This window comes from Mizuhopecten yessoensis, unplaced genomic scaffold (assembly GCF_002113885.1).
Source record: "Mizuhopecten yessoensis strain PY_sf001 unplaced genomic scaffold, ASM211388v2 scaffold716189, whole genome shotgun sequence".
Lineage (NCBI taxonomy): Eukaryota > Metazoa > Mollusca > Bivalvia > Pectinida > Pectinidae > Mizuhopecten > Mizuhopecten yessoensis.
Genome location: NW_018479992.1, coordinates 234,809 through 256,552, shown reverse-complemented (window position 1 = coordinate 256,552; position 21,744 = coordinate 234,809). Strand labels below are relative to the sequence as shown.

Sequence of the window (21,744 nt, the reverse complement as noted above, 5' to 3'; positions counted from 1 at the left end):
ACACACTCACACTCACACACAAACACGCAAGTGATTGCATCTGCGAAATGGCAATGGCGTATATGTCTATACGCTGCATATAAGCGTGTATACACGTGCCACAAACAGTCACGGGGTTATAATTACATTATATAAACCTATCTTAACACTGAATGAATTCGTACAAAATTAATACAAAGCTGTATTGTAAATGAACAAACGATATGTAAATATATATAGGCATAATCCGGACATCTAGTGTCCCAGCACTTCCTGTTAAGTCACCGCCATGGAGGCAGGTAGATCACCTTCATTAACATGGTCGGATAACACATATTGTATTAAAGACGTTGCACTCAAAAAGGAATTCAATCTACCGTTGCTTGTGAAGGTTGAGGAGGGCATTTACGGTAATAAAGAATCTGAATCGTTTTCGCAAAATGATCTCATCAAAATCGATTCCGTCAAAGTAATACTGAAAGTGGTGGCATGTTGTGTAGACTACCAGAGTCGAGCTAACAATGAACTACGTGCAATCCGTGAAGACGAGCACGGGTACATAGAGAAAACAGAGGAACTTACAATCCCTCTCAGGTACAAGGGCGTGGTCAACATATTCCACAAAGAGGGTGAAAAGATCTATTGCGGGGTCAGTGAAATGCTTAGAGATTGCCCGAGGTACGTAAAAGTTTTAGTCTCGTTTACAGACAAGAACAAAGTGAGCGTTCCAGTCGGATCCGTACTGGAACTCACTGGAATAGTCTCCTGTAAGGATCTCGTGTGTTACCTAGTAGATCGACCAAACTGTTCAAGAAGGACAGAAATAATACTGAAATATAGTAACAAATGGAGGTTCCGTCGGATACCCGACAACACCGATTACACTCTGCAGGAGGTCACCAGTAGATTCCCTCTGCCCCAGTACGTCACATTCAAGAAAGAAAGCGGCCCAAAACTAGTGACAACCAACATAAAAGAGGCAGTTGAGCATTCAAGAATATTCGAAGGCACCGTTGCAATCAAAAGGCGTATAGAACAGGACTACATTATTGGTCACTACAAACCCCCTGAATCTGTGGCGAACAATACAAAATATCAATGTCAACGGACGCTCGTCATGATTCCTCTCAATAGTCCGACTGCCAGAGATCTTAATGTGAGAATATCATTAAACACACAGGATGACGACGACTATGAACTGTTAATGGCCAGGAATTTCTCGCAGAAAGACGTTAGCGAGGGGGACATTGACGGGACAGTGTACATGGACTTTCTGAAGACACCGAAATCTACTTTCATAGTGTATGACGAGATAGAGACGCCCCCTCCGAGACCACTCAGAGGAAAAGTAGGTAAGTGTTTGTACGGTGTGTGTGCAGTTTGGTGAGTATCCTTTTTGGTTCTGTAGGTAAGTGTGTAAACACCATTGGGTCCTTGATATATGTGTGTGAAGTAATTAGTCCTGATGGAAACTTTTGCCTGTTGACTGTTTCTTGATCAAGCTTTCAGAACCATTTCGTTTTCATTTGTCTAGTCCTTTTAACCACATATGAACTGTTCTTTGAAGATACACCACATTGAACTTGCAACAAAAACATGCGTTGCTCTTACATTCCATCCTGTCAGTTATTTTTCTCAGTGTACCTAAAAGGTTAATGTTGAAATATTGAGTTCAGTGTGCTTACTTGGCCGTGCACTATCTGTGTTCTTAGTATCGTGATGCAATCCAATAATGTAGAGTTTATTGTTTTATTGAAATTGGAAAGTGGTGTGAAATATTAATTGTTAAATGAAAATAGTTTGATGGCGTGGATTAGCTACTCTGTTTCTGTCAATTACTACTATCGTTAAAAATGAGATCTGATTTCATCCTTCTGTACTGGTGCTAAAGTTTACTGTATTGAGATTGATTATACAATGCAATATATATATGTATAGATACAATAAAGTATATGTCTCGTAAATACCCTTTTAGTGAAAAACTCGCCGATTACTCCTCCTCTTTCGTCCCCTCCTGGTCCTACCTCTCCTCCTCCACTTCCGCCTAAAAAAGAGATGTCGGGGATGAGACGAGAAAGACAAGATGACCGGGGATACTCAAATTCAGGGAGAAACGGTATTGATAAAAACCTAGCGGACGCAGGTAAGTAAAAACAAATCTGCTCTTTAAAGGCAACATGCGTCAGAGACAAAGAGCTAGACGGATCACTGTACATCTGTCAATTCAGTTACCTAATTTGATAAAACAAGAACAGTGATTTAGAAAGCTGACACACCAAATATGTGCATGATGGTTGTGCGTCTTCAGCTGTAAAACATTTTATAAGCTTGTTATCGAGCAACTAACGAAGTTTTCGTGTCATAGTTTTACTCATAAAATGATATAAACTATGAAATAACTGAAAACTTACACTGTGAAAATTGCACGATTCCATTACATCAGGTCCTCATCCCTGTAGGTCGGGGATCGAGAAAATAATACACCTGCTGGTACCCACTGCATGTATGGTAAGAAGCGACTAATGTGATTAGCGTTCAGCATTAAGGGGGATGGCAACAACTGGTTCACCCGTTGTCAGTATAATATGACTGGGCGGAATGATGTGCTGGGTGCCTTCGGCATGATATTTCAGTGAGATAGCACCGTCAAGTCGGCATCAGATCCGAGCAATCACAAGGAGGCAAATACACCATCATACCCTGTCTCCTGCACACACACTAGAAAAGCACGCACACACAACACACATGGAGGCACGTCCCTTAATGACCTAAGCTGCTAATAGGCCGTTAAACAATATAAAACCAAACCCGACGTCTGTCTTTGTAAGTGACATAAATTACATGCATATTTCCCAGCTATTATATACGGTCACATGACGGGGTAATAACGGGGTAATGAAACATCAAGTCGCCCTCACGTGCTCGAGTTTCCCCAATCATATTCCCCTTATTCGGAACCTCTGTAAAAATTACAAAAAAAAGGCAAGAATCACCACAAAAGAGTTCAGAATGACTGAAGCAGAGGACAACAACAACAATGAGGCTTCATCTCTACTATTGAATTATTGTTTTATTTCGGAATAATTGAATTGTTATTGTCCTTATGGTAGGGAAACACGATTCTTCGTTTCTCCTCAAATTATCATCTGATTCGGGATTTGCAATCGTGAAACACGATCAATTTCGGAGAAACAAATCATCTTGTTTCCCTACAACAAGGACAATAAGTGTATAATATACATTGTGTATGAGACACTAAAACTGGAATGTGATATATATATTAAAACTTAGTATTTCCCTTTTAAAAGCATTAAATACCCTTCATCCCAAATATTGACTTTCCAATAAGTTTGTGATCTTTTCTTTCGACAATGTATACCAACTTATCCTTGTTTATTGACGCTTTGTTTTTGTTCTGTTGCTAGATGTACCTGTCACATATACAATAATTTATATCTCTTGCGTCTTCTTTTCAGTGACAAATTCCAAGAAAACGCCCCCTACTTCTTATTCTTCTTCCCCTCAATGTTCACCAAGAAAAAGCATGGCGAGGATGAGACCGAAATCACCGGATGGATAAACAGACACAAACTCTGGGAGAAACAATATCGAAAGAAAAAGGGAAGGATCAGGTCAGTTCCTTAATGACGTAATGTGTCTACATAAATCACTGATACACATATTTCCGAAAAACTGAAAACTTTGATTCTGTAATGTATACATATATCTACCAAGTGTTTCCTTCTATCCGTATATCAACTTATAATAAGTGTTCTGTATTCGCACGATTCCATGATATCAGGTCCTCTGTGTTTATACGACGGCTAAAAATGTTAATTGTGCGTATACATCACCATGTAGCTGATCACTCACTTATACACATTTTTCCAGGAAACAAAAGCAGTCTTTCAATAACTTGACAATTATGAAATTTAACAATCAAATACATTTATGATACCTATGTCTCTTAAATAAATGGATATTTTTTATAAGATAAGAAATGATATAGAAAAACTAATCAAAAAAATGTTTTATGGAACATAAGTGAAAAAATATCTTCTGAACTTTTGCCTAGCCGTTCGTCTATACGTACACGAACTAATCATTCATGTTCTCCACTCACAATTGTGCGTAAACGGTATGGATTATATACAGAATATCTTGCTATGAATAAATTGTGCTAAAAATGTCCTTCATGTCTATATCAAAATAATTAAGGTATAAATCATATTCTCCCTCGGAAGCACAACCTCACGACTTACAACTATGAGGTGTAATGCCGATAGTGTCTTTTTGGTTTGAAGGTTTATCTACGCTACATATTGGGCAATTTCTAATAGAGAACAAATATATTTGGATTCAAAAAAAAGTTACCAATTTTAAAATAACACGACAGGATTTGTTTATTTTTAAGATTCCTGAATATTGCTGCATGTATTATTATGTGTTGTGTTTATACAGGTAATGTTGAAATAAGTTCGTTTGATGGCGGTGGTGTTGATATTGTAAAGCAAAGACAAATTATATACTAGCGGGGGAAAACTGTGCATAGGTAAAAAGTCATATTCAAATGCATATCAATATCTTCAAAACCTACAGCAACAGTTTGTTTCAGAAAAATAAAAGACACGTTTCATATTAAAAAAACAAAAACACCCATTTATTTGCGTTCAACAAATCGGAGTTGTATCCGGGGCCAGTTCACAACATGCTAGGGAATGCTGTTCTAGAAGTGAAATCTTGGCAAATTAATACACCCACATTCTTCTGAGTCAGGAAATCAGTCGCAACACGTGAATCTGGCAAGCTGTAATGCCGCTCCAGAGAGTTACATTACAAACGCTCTCAAACGCGGCGTACCCCCGCGGTTGTACGCTTTGGAACGGCTGTTACATGTACTACTGTCCAGATGGAACTGAAACCTGTCTGAGAACAATTAATGCGTCCAATCCAGGCTAGTAGTTTGTTCGGACAAATCCTTCTATAGTAATGCATCTATTTCAATGAAAGATTCTAGATATGATAACTACCACATGGAGTTGTGCATCCTGGTATTATTTTGTCATTCTGACCATTTTTTTTACGAAGTTATGGCCCTATTTTGAAAAAATCTTAAACCTTTTTGTCCGGACAACTACTTCTAAAGTTATGGACCGATTTCAACGAAATTTTCCAGATATGATAACTAGTACCTACATTTGTGCATCCACGTTTTATTTTTTTCTACTGACCCTTTTATACAAAGTTATTGTCCTTTGTTTAAAAATCCTTGTCCGACAACTCCTCCAAATCTACGAGGCCAATTTCAACGAAAGTTTTCAGATATGATAACTACCATCTGATGCTGTGCATCAAGGACTATTTTCTCATTCTGACGATTTTTTACGAAGTTATGGCCCTTTGTTGAAAATATCTTGAAACGTTTTGTCCGGACAACTCCTTCTAAAGCTATAGACCGGTTTCAACATAATTTCCAGATATGATAAATTTTACCTGAAGTTGTGCATAGAGGTATTTTTTCTTTATTCTGACCCTTTTTTCGGAGTCATGGCCCTTTGTTCAAATCCTTGTCCTGACAACTCCTCTTTATCTACTGGGTCGATTTCAAAGAAAGTTTAAAGATATCGTAACTTCACCCTGACGTTGTGCGTTCAAGTAGTATTTTTCATTCTGACTCTTTTAAAGAGAGGTTATAGCCCTTTGTTGAAAAGAACATTTGTCTGCCTCCTAAACTAGTTTGCCATTTCCAATAAAAGTTTACAGATATCAATTACTACAAATATGTTTTGTAGAGAACATTGGTGTTCAGATATCCTTGTGGCGCCAGCTGTTCGAATCCTTGGACTCAAGTGAACTTTACCGATACCTGACCAAAATTGGACTTGATACAGTGGCTATTCGCTGCAGGGACAGACAACTTACGGGAGCTCACTTCAACAATATGACCGATGATGAACTCAGGGCGGAATTTACGTTATCTCCTATCCAAGTGTTGAAGTTTCGTCAAATGCAAAATCGTGGCTGGAATATAAAGTAAATTTAAATTTAGATAAGCATGTGACTATTTATAGCAATGTTCATGCAGTGTCAGTGAAAGTGGCCTATAATTATCATAGCAATGTAACTAGTGTTTCATTTGAAGTGCCTGTAAATAACTCAGCAATATATATTTACGGATTGACCTTCATTTTGAGGGCGTATACGGTAATATGAACGCAGTTGGCAACAAACAAAATATGTTCCATGGTTCTAGATGTTGAAGGAATCAAACAATGGCTGTCATCGAACAGTTATCTCGCGGAAGCTTGAACGGCTTCATATTTATAACAGTTAACTAAGCTGTGAAGAAGTGAGAGATGTAATTATATATGCATGGTAGCTAGTAGTGTTCGGCCTATCCGAAAGACAATACGGAATATTTTCTTATAACGTTAAGTCGTGGACTTTATTGTAGAAATACTGTTTTATTTACATATGTGTTGTGTTTATATTGACTTTATCATTGTATGATTTACTCCATACGTTAGATGTGAGCGAGAGGAATAGTGAATGCGTGTAAAAGAGGGTTTGGATGTGTATAATATCAAATGGGCACATTTCACTGTAAGCTTGAGCGCATATTTACATACCTATTATGAATATATTCGCTTACATTATTTCCACAACCACTATAGGTTTCCTTATTCCCGACTCATTGACTTAACCTGCTGTTTATGTGTTAGTGTTGGTGAGAGTGGATAGACATGACAATAAGACAATGTGAGAGCGAGTATGAGGGCGGGTATAATATTTGGTTGGCATTTTAATTTGAAGAAAAGAAAGTACGTACCTTATACAACCAACAACGCTAAGAACCATTGTAAACTGTTCAGATAATGCTTTTCAATCCTTATGTTTTCGTTCAAAACAATAATGAAAAGTTCATGTTATCTTTCCGGGTGTGTGTGTGTGTGTTTTTTTTTGGGGGGGGGGGGGGGTTCTTTAAATATAATGTTTGACAATCTGGTAGTAGAACTAATTTATTTACAGGAACAATATTATGTTTTCTATGATTTCCGTTGGACGATATATCTCATACGGAAACCATATTGAAGTTTTCATCAAAGTTTTCAATTGAAATCATGTCACTATTTGTCCCCGAATTATCCAACAAAAAGTCGTAAAGACCTTAGTAGTTTCATATTGGAGAACATCCACGTGTAATAGTTTTAGCTTTCATAACCGCGCTTTTAGTTGGTAGGTTTATTAAGAAGTTCTACAAAAGAAATGAAAGTATTTACACTGAACAACAATCTGACAGATGATATTTGAATATAATGTGGTCGACGGCATCCAAATGTTTATCACTTGTCAAGAATCTTGACAATTGTTCCACATGTGAAAAAGGTTAGGAAATTTTCCTAGAAAAGTTAAACTGCCTACGTAATCCCAGGATGAGAAAACGAATGATTTAAAGTATACGTTCGTGACAGCATCGTATAACAAATAGAGGTTCCCCAACGATTGATGGTTGGTTATCATGTTTACATTTAACTCGAGTTGGTAAACGTTTTAAGAATATGAAGACACGAGGTTTATCTAACTAGAGTTTTTCTCCTAAAACGTTCAAAATTTATCCATTAACCCATGTGTGGTTTTCCTTGGGAATACATTGTTCCTGTTTCCGATCTGGGAATCAGTTGCTGTACTATGACGTCACAAGGGAAGATGAAGTCACAATGCACTGTTTTCTGACGGCATAATTAGTAGATTGACAAATGAAATCCCGTCCAGGGTGTTACCCACTAGTGTGTAACCAAAACTGTTTACCAACTCCTAGCAGGTTTATCCTACGAGTCGGGAGTGAGGAAACCTGAAGTGGCTGTGGGAGAAATATTCATCCACCACATCATCGTGTGACAAGTATATGTATTGTCTTAGCGTACACAGAATACTTTTATAATAGATATCAAAACGAAGGCATTATTAAGATTTTTTGATTTTTTATTGACTGTGTTGTTATAACACAAACAAGGACTAATACACAATAGTGTAATATATGACTTTATAACAGAAACAAACTGCAATGATTAATGAAGTTACAATGTTATAATGAATATCAACGATCAGTCTATCATTCGACAGAAAACAATTACTTTTCACTTGAAACAACATGCAGAGTCATGTAAATATTAGGAAACTTTAAAAAACAAATATTGTATACTACATTTAGACAAAACTAAATCATTCGATACAATTTCAATTCAATTCATTACCAAGCGCACGATACCTATAGGTTTATGACAGTTACATATTGCACAACCTTTTACAAATGCCTAATTCAATTAACTCATTTAAATAAATATATATGTGTCCCATTATACTATGTCAGTAATATTTTTAAGCGAAGAAAAATCCAAGGGTTTCTCCGAAGAAAACTTGTATCGTATTAAAAGAAAGCTATTGCATACAAAGGTTTTATGTAAGCCTGTTCTGTTAATAATCAATGTTTGATTAAAATACAAAAATTAAATATTCTCATCATATTTTCCCAAAATACAGTTCAAGCGGATTTCCTTTCACACAGAAATTGTTTAACCAATGGCAAGTAAGACACACCAAAAATAATGTAATTCCATACAAAAATTACGCTTTTCCGCCTTCAATTACAAATTCTTTTAAAAACACAAGATAGAATCTAAGAATCACATGCTATTATCACTCTCCTCTATTCATTAATTAAGCTGTGAACATCTTTCAAAGTTTATCATACACATGGAGGTGTGTACTTGTCTCTTTGGATTTGGTTTCATCACGAAGCCTAACTCCTTATATATGGAGCTGTGACAAGAAACTCTCCGTCAGATCTCTTTGAGCACGAGAGTTTGCTGACGTCAATGTCGTCTGGTAACGTGTGTTGTGTGGCGTAATACACTGATCGCGATACCCCACCCTCACACGTCTTACTCTGGGACTTGACCAGTAAACAGTTATCCTTGACTAGCACTTTGACGTCATCGCCGGCGAGCTGGTCTTTGTTGAAGGAGAGTTTGAACGCTTTCTGTGTCTCGTCGATTACACTCTTCCCATCCTCCTCACACTTCTCCACTTCCTCCTCGACATGTGCCTCCACATCCTCGTGGTGGATCTAAAGTTCTTCATTAGGATTCAGACCTGCATCTCAATTTTCAGTTAGAGATTGGTCGAAGTCAATTGTGAGATCAGTTCCCCGAGGGTTAAGGTCACCGTCGGTATTTGTCCTTTCAGGCTCAACAACCTCAAAGTCCTCTTTCCCAATAAAGCTTCCAACGCTCTCGGGATATACAAAGGCGTCGCTATTCTGTGTGTCTCTTTTTGAGTCCCTCTTTCCGTCCTGGGCTGGTAGGGACTTTTGTTTGTCCTTCACGATCTCCACAGGCACCTCCAGAGACTCCTTATTTTCGTCCTTGATTATGACATTTGCTATGATAGTAAGAACACCATCTGATGAGAAGTGACTTTTCATGGAGCAGACGTCGACTCCTTCCGGTATAGTCACAGATCTGTTACTCTCGTAAACGTCAGAACAGTCCCCCTCCCCTTCTATGCGACGGGCTTTGACGAGGACACACCCCGCATCGGTGGTAATCGTGACGTCATCTGCTTCATATCCACTAAGATTCAGTTTGTGTACCCAGTTCTTGGCCTTGTGACGTTTGTGTTGTCCATACTGTTTTTCAGATTTCAGGTTCATCATAGACTCAAATAGGGGGAGTAGCATGGTGTCCGTCAAGTCTTGTAACAGTCGGCTGTCCCCGGGGTACGTGTGCAGAGGCATTTGACTTGGGGTGAAGGTCTGCCTACAAGTTGATGGTCGTCGACCCCAGCAAAAGTCCGGGTAGTGATGAGGAGCAGCTCTCAGTGTGAACATTTTATCAGGGGTTTATCTCCCCTGTCAGCTAGAATCAATATTGCAATGGTAACCCAGTGTATATTAGGTATATATCAGGTATTGGTCCGTTAAGACTGGTATTGTAAATCTTGTGTAGATGATCCTTTATGTGTTTGCATTAGTCTCAAAATCTAGTATGACTCTCAGTGGTCAGTGTAACGCCTTATATACTAACGACGGTTACTGGAGAAAACGCGAGAAACTTCCAGGGACGGCTAGTAATTATAGAACGTACATGTTACTATAAATAGGTTTCAGGTGACAGAACGTACGTAGTACCATATACGTCTAGATAATTCGGGAACTAACCATTAATATCATTTCATCATTGTGGCTATACCAGGTGAGAAACATAAATTTAGTTATAAGTATATGTTATCGCTCATGTACAATTTCAAGTGACGTATAAGATCTATATTTAGCTAACATGTAGTGATAATGTAGGTATTCTGTATACCGGGCTATTCTTGTATTTCGTCATCATGGTGACAGTCCATTTATACGATTGACATTTTTTGATATACGGTTATGTTTTATCTATTTACGTATAAGGATACATATTTTATATTGAATATTTTGTCACATCTGGACATACTCTAGTAAATAATCGTCCTAGATACAATGGGTTCCCATTACAATGTAAACATTTATGCCACAATTATCACTTGAAAAGAGAATAAAGACTTTATTTTGGTGACGTGACATTAACTATTGATTAAGTGTACATTACTGTGATATATGACAACATACCACCTACTGGAAACGTAGAGGCGCTGGAGCTTCCAGTATCCCTACAGTAACCGTCGTTTTGTGTGTCAGAAATAGTTTGTGTATAAACCAAAATGCGAGCTATATCCGCCACGTGAGATATAGACGTGTGGTAATAGTTTAAACGTATAACAAATGCAACCATATTTGTTCTTTATATGCATATCATATTTACTGATAAACATTAATTTACTTAATGCAGGATTAGTCCATGTAAAATTTCAAATATTTTGTTTGTCTGTTATCGTTTTACATGGTGAGTGCAAATGGATAAAGATACGTTCTGGGGGGTATGTAGCAGATATCGGACGAAACGTTGAAGTCAATTTAAACAAGCAGAGACAATGTGACTAAAGGTTTAGATATTTCTGATATGATTGGAAGCTTGAACTGATCCTATGATGTTAGATGTAAATCATAGCAGGCACTAACCAAATAGTGTTACATAAATGAATTTCATATATAAGCTCGTTTCAGGTGAAATTCACGTGAAAGATTTGCCGACCGCATCCAAATGTTTATCACTTGTCATGAATCGTGACAATTGTTCCATATGTGAAAAAGGTTAGGAAATTTTCCTAGAAAAGTTAAACTGCCTACGTAATCCCAGGATGAGAAAACGAATGATTTAAAGTATACGTTCGTGACAGCATCGTATGACAAATAGAGGTTCCCCAACGATTGATGGTTGGTTATCATGTTTACATTTAACTCGAGTTGGTAAACGTTTTAAGAATATGAAGACACGAGGTTTATCTAACTAGAGTTTTTCTCCTAAAACGTTCAAATTTATCCATTAACCCATGTGTGGTTTTTCTTGGGAATACATTGTTCCTGTTTCTGCTATGACGTCACAAGGGAAGATGAAGTCACAATGCACTGTTTTCTGACGGCATAATTAGTAGATTGACAAATGAAATCCCGTCCAGGGTGTTACCCACTAGTGTGTAACCAAAACTGTTTACCAACTCCTAGCAGGTTTATCCTACGAGTCGGGAGTGAGGAAACCTGAAGTGGCTGTGGGAGAAATATACATCCACCACATCATCGTGTGACAAGTATATGTATTGTCTTAGCGTACACAGAATACTTTTATAATAGATATCAAAACGAAGGCATTATTAAGATTTTTTGATTTTTTATTGACTGTGTTGTTATAACACAAACAAGGACTAATACACAATAGTGTAATATATGACTTTATAACAGAAACAAACTGCAATGATTAATGAAGTTACAATGTTATAATGAATATCAACGATCAGTCTATCATTCGACAGAAAACAATTACTTTTCACTTGAAACAACATGCAGAGTCATGTAAATATTAGGAAACTTTAAAAAACAAATATTGTATACTACATTTAGACAAAACTAAATCATTCGATACAATTTCAATTCAATTCATTACCAAGCGCACGATACCTATAGGTTTATGACAGTTACATATTGCACAACCTTTTACAAAAGCCTAATTCAATTAACTCATTTAAATAAATATATATGTGTCCCATTATACTATGTCAGTAATATTTTTAAGCGAAGAAAAATCCAAGGGTTTCTCCGAAGAAAACTTGTATCGTATTAAAAGAAAGCTATTGCATACAAAGGTTTTATGTAAGCCTGTTCTGTTAATAATCAATGTTTGATTAAAATACAAAAATTAAATATTCTCATCATATTTTCCCAAAATACAGTTCAAGCGGATTTCCTTTCACACAGAAATTGTTTAACCAATGGCAAGTAAGACACACCAAAAATAATGTAATTCCATACAAAAATTACGCTTTTCCGCCTTCAATTACAAATTCTTTTAAAAACACAAGATAGAATCTAAGAATCACATGCTATTATCACTCTCCTCTATTCATTAATTAAGCTGTGAACATCTTTCAAAGTTTATCATACACATGGAGGTGTGTACTTGTCTCTTTGGATTTGGTTTCATCACGAAGCCTAACTCCTTATATATGGAGCTGTGACAAGAAACTCTCCGTCAGATCTCTTTGAGCACGAGAGTTTGCTGACGTCAATGTCGTCTGGTAACGTGTGTTGTGTGGCGTAATACACTGATCGCGATACCCCACCCTCACACGTCTTACTCTGGGACTTGACCAGTAAACAGTTATCCTTGACTAGCACTTTGACGTCATCGCCGGCGAGCTGGTCTTTGTTGAAGGACAGTTTGAACGCCTTCTGTGTCTCGTCGATTACACTCTTCCCATCCTCCTCACACTTCTCCACTGCCTCCTCGACATCATCGTGGTCGATCTCAAGTTCTTCATAAGGACTCAAACCTGCATCTCCATTTTCGGTTAGAGATTGGTCGAAGTCAATTGTGAGATCAGTTCCCCGAGGGTTAAGGTCACCGTCGGTATTTGTCCTTTCAGGCTCAACAACCTCAAAGTCCTCTTTCCCAATAAAGCTTCCAACGCTCTCGGGATACACAAAGGCGTCGCTATTCTGTGTGTCTCCTTTGGAGTCCCCCTTTCCGTCCTGGGCTGGTAGGGACTTTTGTTTGTCCTTCACGATCTCCACAGGCACCTCCAGAGACTCCTTATTTTCGTCCTTGATTGTGACATTTGCTATGATAGTAAGAACCCCATCTGATGAGAAGTGACTTTTCATGGAGCAGACGTCGACTCCTTCCGGTATAGTCACGGATCTGTTACTCTCGTAAACGTCAGAACAGTCCCCCTCCCCTTCTATGCGACGGGCTTTGACGAGGACACACCCTGCATCGGTGGTAATCGTGACGTCATCTGGTCCATATCTACTAAGATTCAGTTTGTGTACCCAGTTCTTGGCCTTGTGACGTTTGTGTTGTCCATACTGTTTTTCAGATTTCAGGTTCATCAAAGACTCAAATAGGGGGAGTAGCATGGTGTCCGTCAAGTCTTGTAACAGGCGGCTGTCCCCGGGGTAGGTTTACCGAGGCATTTGCCTTGGGGTGAATGTCTGTCTGCAAGTTGATGGTCGTCGACCCCAGCAAAAGTCCGGATAGTGATGAGGAGCAGCTCTCAGTGTGAACATTTTATCAGTGGTTTATCTCCCCTGTCAGCTAGAATCAATATTGCAATGGTAACCCAGTGTATATTAGGGATATATCAGGTATTGGTCCGTTTAGACTGGTATTGTAAATCTTGTGTAGTTGATCCTTTATGTGTTTGCATTAGTCTCAAAACCTAGTATGACTCTCAGTGATCAGTGTAACGCCTTATATACTAACGACGGTTACTGAGAAAACGCGAGAAACTTCCAGGGACGGCTAGTAACTATAGAACATACATGTTACTATAAATAGGTTTCAGGTGACAGAACGTACGTAGTACCATATACGTCTAGATGATTCGGGAACTATCCTTTAATACCATTTTCATCATTGTGGCTATACCAGGTGAGAAACATAAATTTAGTTATAAAGTATATGTTATCGCTCACGCACAATTTCAAGTGACGTATAAGATCTATATTTAGCTAACATGTAGTGATAATGTAGGTATTCTGTATACCGGGCTATTCTTGTATTTCGTCATCATGGTGACAGTCCATTTATACGATTGACACTTCTTGATATACGGTTATGTTTTATCTATTTACGTATAAGGATACATATTTTATATTGAATATTTTGTCACATCTGGACATACTCTAGTAAATAATCGTCCTAGATACAATGGGCTCCCATTACAATGTAAACATTTATGCCACAATTATCACTTGAAAAGAGAATAAAGACTTTATTTTGGTGACTTGACATTAACTATTGATTAAGTGTACATTAATGTGATATATGACAACATACCACCTACTGGAAACGTAGACGCGCTGGAGCTTCCAGTATCCCTACAGTAACCGTCGTTTTGTGTGTCAGAAATAGTTTGTGTGTAAACCAAAATGCGAGCTATATCCGCCACGTGAGATATAGACGTGTGGTAATAGTTTATAACGTATAACAAATGCAACCATATTTGTTCTTTATATATATATCATATTTACTGATAAACATTAATTTACTAAGTGCAGGATTATTCCATGTAAAATTTCAAATATTTTGTTTGTCTGTTATCGTTTTACATGGTGAGTGCAAATGGATAAAGATACGTTCTGGGGGTTATGTAGCAGATATCGGACGAAACGTTAAAGTCAATTTAAACAAGCAGAGACAATGTGACAAAAGGTTTAGATATTTCTGATAAGATTGGGAGCTTGAACTGATCCTATGATGTTAGATGTAAATCATATCAGGCACTAACCAAAAAGTGTTATTTAAATGAATTTCATATATAAGCTCGTTTCAGGTGAAATTCACGTGAAAGATTTGCCGACCGCATCCAAATGTTTATCACTTGTCATGAATAGTGACAACTGTTCCATATGTGAAAAAGGTTAGGAACTGTTCCTAGTAAAGTTTAACTGCCTACGTAATCCCAAGATGAGAAAACGAATGATTTAAAGTATACGTTCGTGACAGCATCGTATGACAAATAGAGGTTCCCCAACGATTGGTGGCTGGTTATCATGTTTACATTTAACTCGAGTTGGTAAACGTTTTAAGAATATGAAGACACGAGGTTTATCTAACTAGAGTTTTTCTCGTAAAACATTCAAAATTTATCCATTAACCAATGTGTGGTTTTTCTTGGGAATACATTGTTCCTGTTTCCGATCTGGGAAACAATTGCTGTGCTATGACGTCACAAGGGAAGATGAAGTCACAATGCAATGTTCCTTGACGGCATAATTAGAAGATTGACAAATGAAATCCCGTCCAGGGTGTTACCAACTAGTGTGTAACCAAAACTGTTTACCAACTCCTAGCAGGTTTATCCTTTGAGTCGGGAGTGAGGAAACCTGTAGTGGCTGTGGGAGAAATATACATCCACCACATCATCGTGTGACAAGTATATGTATTGTCTTAGCGTACACAGAATACTTTTATAATAGATATCAAAACGAAGGCATTATTAAGATTTTTTGATTTTTTATTGACTGTGTTGTTATAACACAAACAAGGACTAATACACAATAGTGTAATATATGACTTTATAACAGAAACAAACTGCAATGATTAATGAAGTTACAATGTTATAATGAATATCAACGATCAGTCTATCATTCGACAGAAAACATTTACTTTTCACTTGAAACAACATTCAGAGTCATGTAAATATTAGGAAACTCTAAAAAAAACAAATATTGTATACTACATTTAGACAAAACTTAATCATTCGATACAATTTCAATTCAGTTCATTACCAAGCGCACGATACCTATAGGTTTATGAAAGTTACATATTGCACAACCTTTTACAAATGCCTAATTCAATTAACTCATTTAAATAAATATATATGTGTCCCATTATACTATGTCAGTAATATTTTTAAGCGAAGAAAAAAACAAGGGTTTTTCCGAAGAAAACTTGTATCATATTAAAAAAATCTATTGCATACAAAGGTTTTATGTAAGCCTGTTCTGTTAATAATCAATGTTTGATTAAAATACAAAAATTAAATATTCTCATCATATTATCCCAAAATACAGTTCAAGCGGATTTCCTTTCACACAGAAATTGTTTAACCAATGGCAAGTAAGACACACTAAAAATAATATAATTCCATACAAAAATTACGCTTATCCGCCTTCAATTACAAATTCTTTTCAAAACACATGATAGAACCTAAGAATCACATGTTATTATCACTCTCCTCTATTCATTAATTAAGCTGTGAACATCTTTCAACGTTTATCATACACATGGAGGTGTGTACTTGTCTCTTTGGATTTGGTTTCATCACGAAGCCTAACTCCTTATATATGGAGCTGTGACAAGAAACTCTCCGTCAGATGTCTTTGAGCACGAGAGTTTGCTGACGTCAATGTCGTCTGGTAACGTGTGTTGTGTGGCGTAATACACTGATCGCGATACCCCACCCTCACACGTCTTACTCTGGGACTTGACCAGTAAACAGTTATCCTTGACTAGCACTTTGACGTCATCGCCGGCGAGCTGGTCTTTGTTGAAGGACAGTTTGAACGCCTTCTGTGTCTCGTCGATTACACTCTTCCCATCCTCCTCACACTTCTCCACCGCCTCCTCGACATGTGTCTCCACATCCTCGTGGTGGATCTCAAGTTCTTCATTAGGACTCAGACCTGCATCTCAATTTTCAGTTAGAGATTGGTCGAAGTCAATTGTGAGATCAGTTCCCCGAGGGTTAAGGTCACCGTCGGTATTTGTCCTTTCAGGCTCAACAACCTCAAAGTCCTCTTTCCCAATAAAGCTTCCAACGCTCTCGGGATACACAAAGGCGTCGCTATTCTGTGTGTCTCTTTTTGAGTCCCCCTTTCCGTCCTGGGCTGGTAGGGACTTTTGTTTGTCCTTCACGATCTCCACAGGCACCTCCAGAGACTCCTTATTTTCGTCCTTGATTATGACATTTGCTATGATAGTAAGAACACCATCTGATGAGAAGTGACTTTTCATGGAGCAGACGTCGACTCCTTCCGGTATAGTCACAGATCTGTTACTCTCGTAAACGTCAGAACAGTCCCCCTCCCCTTCTATGCGACGGGCTTTGACGAGGACACACCCCGCATCGGTGGTAATCGTGACGTCATCTGCTTCATATCCACTAAGATTCAGTTTGTGTACCCAGTTCTTGGCCTTGTGACGTTTGTGTTGTCCATACTGTTTTTCAGATTTCAGGTTCATCATAGACTCAAATAGGGGGAGTAGCATGGTGTCCGTCAAGTCTTGTAACAGTCGGCTGTCCCCGGGGTACGTGTGCAGAGGCATTTGACTTGGGGTGAAGGTCTGCCTACAAGTTGATGGTCGTCGACCCCAGCAAAAGTCCGGGTAGTGATGAGGAGCAGCTCTCAGTGTGAACATTTTATCAGGGGTTTATCTCCCCTGTCAGCTAGAATCAATATTGCAATGGTAACCCAGTGTATATTAGGTATATATCAGGTATTGGTCCGTTAAGACTGGTATTGTAAATCTTGTGTAGATGATCCTTTATGTGTTTGCATTAGTCTCAAAATCTAGTATGACTCTCAGTGGTCAGTGTAACGCCTTATATACTAACGACGGTTACTGGAGAAAACGCGAGAAACTTCCAGGGACGGCTAGTAATTATAGAACGTACATGTTACTATAAATAGGTTTCAGGTGACAGAACGTACGTAGTACCATATACGTCTAGATAATTCGGGAACTAACCATTAATATCATTTCATCATTGTGGCTATACCAGGTGAGAAACATAAATTTAGTTATAAGTATATGTTATCGCTCATGTACAATTTCAAGTGACGTATAAGATCTATATTTAGCTAACATGTAGTGATAATGTAGGTATTCTGTATACCAGGCTATTCTTGTATTTCGTCATCATGGTGACAGTCCATTTATACGACTGACATTTTTTGATATACGGTTATGTTTTATCTATTTACGTATAAGGATACATATTTTATATTGAATATTTTGTCACATCTGGACATACTCTAGTAAATAATCGTCCTAGATACAATGGGCTCCCATTACAATGTAAACATTTATGCCACAATTATCACTTGAAAAGAGAATAAAGACTTTATTTTGGTGACTTGACATTAACTATTGATTAAGTGTACATTACTGTGATATATGACAACATACCACCTACTGGAAGCGTAGACGCGCTGGAGCTTCCAGCATCCCTACAGTAACCGTCGTTTTGTATGTCAGAAATAGTTTGTGTGTAAACCAAAATGCGAGCTATATCCGCCACGTGAGACATAGACGTGTGGTAATAGTTTATAACGTATAACAAATGCAACCATATTTGTTCTTTATATATATATCATATTTACTGATAAACATTACTTGACTTAATGCAGGATTATTCCATGTAAAATTTCAAATATTTTGTTTGTCTGTTATCGTTTAACATGGTGAGTGCAAATGGATAAAGATCCGTTCTTGGGGGTATGTAGCAGATATCGGACGATACGTTAAAGTCAATTTAAACAAGCAGAGACAATGTGACAAAAGGTTTAGATATTTCTAATATGATTGGGAGCTTGAACTGATCCTATGATGTTAGATGTAATCATATCAGGCACTAACCAAAAAGTGTTGAATAAATGAATTTCATGTATAAGCTCGTTTCAGGTGAAATTCACGTGAAAGATTTGCCGACCGCATCCAAGTGTTTATCACTTGTCATGAATAGTGACAACTGTTCCATATGTGAAAAAGGTTAGGAGATGTTCCTAGTAAAGTTTAACTGTCTATGTAATCCCAGGATGAGAAAACGAATGATTTAAAGTATACGTTCGTGACAGCATCGTATGACAAATAGAGGTTCCCCAACGATTGATGGTTGGTTATCGTGTTTACATTTAACTCGAGTTGGTAAACGTTCTAAGAATGTAAAGACACGAGGTTTATCTAACTAGAGCTTTTTTCCCAAAACGTTCAAAAATTATCATTTAACCCATGTGTGTTTTTTCTTGGGAATACATTGTTCCTGTTTCCGAGCTGGGAATCAGTTGCTGTACTATGACGTCACAAGGGAAAATGAAGTCACAATGCACTGTTTTCTGACGGCATAATTGGTAGATTGACAAATGAAATCCCGTCCAGGGTGTTTCCCACTAGTGTGTAAACAAAACTGTTTACCAACTCTTAGCAGGTTTATCCTACGAGTCGGGAGTGAGGAAACCTGAAGTGGCTGTGGGAGAAATATACATCCACCACATCATCGTGTGACAAGTATATGTATTGTCTTAGCGTACACAGAATACTTTTATAATAGATATCAAAACGAAGGCATTATTAAAAAAATTTATTTTTTTATTGACTGTGTTGTTATAACACAAACAAGGACTAATACTCAATAGTATAATATATGGCTTTATAACAGAAACAAACTGCAATGATTAACGAAGTTACAATGTTATAATGAATATCAACGATCAGTCTATCATTCGACAGAAAACAATTACTTTTCACTTGAAACAGCATGCAGAGTCATGTAAATATTAGGAAACTTTAAAAACAAATATTGTATACTACATTTAGACAAAACTTAATCATTCGATACAATTTCAATTCAATTCATTACCAAGCGCACGATACCTATAGGTTTATGAAAGTTACATATTGCACAACCTTTTACAAATGCCTAATTCAATTAACTCATTTAAATAAATATATATGTGTCCCATTATACTATGTCAGTAATATTTTTAAGCGAAGAAAAAAACAAGGGTTTTTCCGAAGAAAACTTGTATCATATTAAAAAAATCTATTGCATACAAAGGTTTTATGTAAGCCTGTTCTGTTAATAATCAATGTTTGATTAAAATACAAAAATTAAATATTCTCATCATATTATCCCAAACTACAGTTCAAGCGGATTTCCTTTCACACAGAAATTGTTTAACCAATGGCAAGTAAGACACACCAAAAATAATATAATTCCATACAAAAATTACGCTTATCCGCCTTTAATTACAAATTCTTTTCAAAAAACACAAGATAGAATCTAAGAATCACATGTTATTATCACTCTCCTCTATTCATTAATTATGCTGTGAACATCTTTCAAAGTTTATCATACACATGGAGGTGTGTACTTGTCTCTTTGGATTTGGTTCATCACGAAGCCTAACTCCTTATATATGGAGCTGTGACAAGAAACTCTCCGTCAGATCTCTTTGAGCACGAGAGTTTGCTGACGTCAATGTCGTCTGGTAACGTGTGTTGTGTGGCGTAATACACTGATCGCGATACCCCATCCTCACACGTCTTACTCTGGGACTTGACCAGTAAACAGTTATCCTTGACTAGCACTTTGACGTCATCGCCGGCGAGCTGGTCTTTGTTGAAGGAGAGTTTGAACGCCTTCTGTGTCTCGTCGATTACACTCTTCCCATCCTCCTCACACTTCTCCACCGCCTCCTCGACATGTGTCTCCACATCCTCGTGGTGGATCTCAAGTTCTTCATTAGGACACAGACCTGCATCTCCATTTTCAGTTAGAGATTGGTCGAAGTCAATTGTGAGATCAGTTCCCCGAAGGTTAAGGTCACCGTCGGTATTTGTCCTTTCAGGCTCAACAACCTCAAAGTCCTCTTTCCCAATAAAGCTTCCAACGCTCTCGGGATACACAAAGGCGTCGCTATTCTGTGTGTCTCCTTTTGAGTCCCCTTTTCCGTCCTGAGCTGGTAGGGACTTTTGTTTTTCCTTCACGATCTCCACAGGCACCTCCAGAGACTCCTTATTTTCGTCCTCGATTGTGACATTTGCTATGATAGTAAGAACCCCATCTGATGAGAAGTGACTTTTCATGGAGCAGACGTCGACCCCTTCCGGTATAGTCACGGATCTGTTACTCTCGTAAACGTCAGAACAGTCCCCCTCCCCTTCTATGCGACGGGCTTTGATGAGGACACACCCCGCCTTGGTGGTGATCGTGACGTCATCTGGTCCATATCCTCTAAGATTCAGTTTGCGTACCCAGTTCTTGGCCTTAGGACGTTTGTGTTGTCCATACTGTTTGTCAGATTTAAGGTTCATCATAGACTCAAAGAGGGGTAGAAGCATGGTGTCCGTCCAGTCTTGAAAAAGGCAGCTGTCCCAGGGGTAGGTATACCGAGGCATTTGTCTTGGGGTGAATGTCTGTCTGCAAGTTGATGGTCGTCGACCCCAGCAAAAGTCCGGATAGTGATGAGGAGCAGCTCTCAGTGTGAACATTTTATCAGTGGTTTATCTCCCCTGTCAGCTAGAATCAATATTGCAATGGTAACCCAGTGTATATTAGGCATATATCAGGTATTGGTCCGTTTAGACTGGTATTGTAAATCTTGTGTAGATGATCCTTTATGTGTTTTCATTAGTCTCAAAACCTAGTATGACTCTCAGTGGTCAGTGTAACGCCTTATATACTAACGACGGTTACTGGAGAAAACGCGAGAAACGTCCAGGGACGGCTAGTAACTATAGAACGTACATGTAACTATCAATAGGTTTCAGGTGACAGAACGTACGTAGTACCATATACGTCTAGAAAATTCGGGAACTATCCTTTAATATC

The 21,744-nt window shown here is 37.9% G+C and overlaps 2 protein-coding genes across 3 annotated transcripts; one reads left to right on the top strand and one right to left on the bottom strand.

Annotated features, from left to right (window-relative positions):
* The first annotated feature begins 265 nt into the window (after positions 1-265).
* LOC110442008 lies at positions 266-3,559 on the top strand. The gene is made up of 3 exons (XM_021485399.1): positions 266-1,331; positions 1,955-2,122; positions 3,456-3,559. The coding sequence occupies exons 1-3, from the start codon at positions 269-271 to the stop codon at positions 3,557-3,559; spliced, it is 1,335 nt and encodes a 444-aa protein (XP_021341074.1). The 5' UTR covers positions 266-268.
* A 4,385-nt stretch (positions 3,560-7,944) lies between these two features.
* Positions 7,945-21,573, bottom strand: LOC110442009. Of its 2 annotated transcripts, none has more exons than XM_021485400.1 (3): positions 20,607-21,573; positions 12,745-12,904; positions 7,945-9,051 (listed from the first exon to the last, which is right to left on the bottom strand). In XM_021485400.1, exons 1-3 carry the CDS (start codon positions 21,402-21,404, stop codon positions 8,780-8,782), a joined length of 1,230 nt encoding a protein of 409 aa, XP_021341075.1. In that variant the 5' UTR covers positions 21,405-21,573; the 3' UTR covers positions 7,945-8,779. The 2 variants fall into 2 exon arrangements, with proteins under 2 accessions (XP_021341075.1, XP_021341076.1); XM_021485401.1 differs by having other exon boundaries at positions 7,945-9,048.
* Positions 21,574-21,744: the final 171 nt, after the last annotated feature.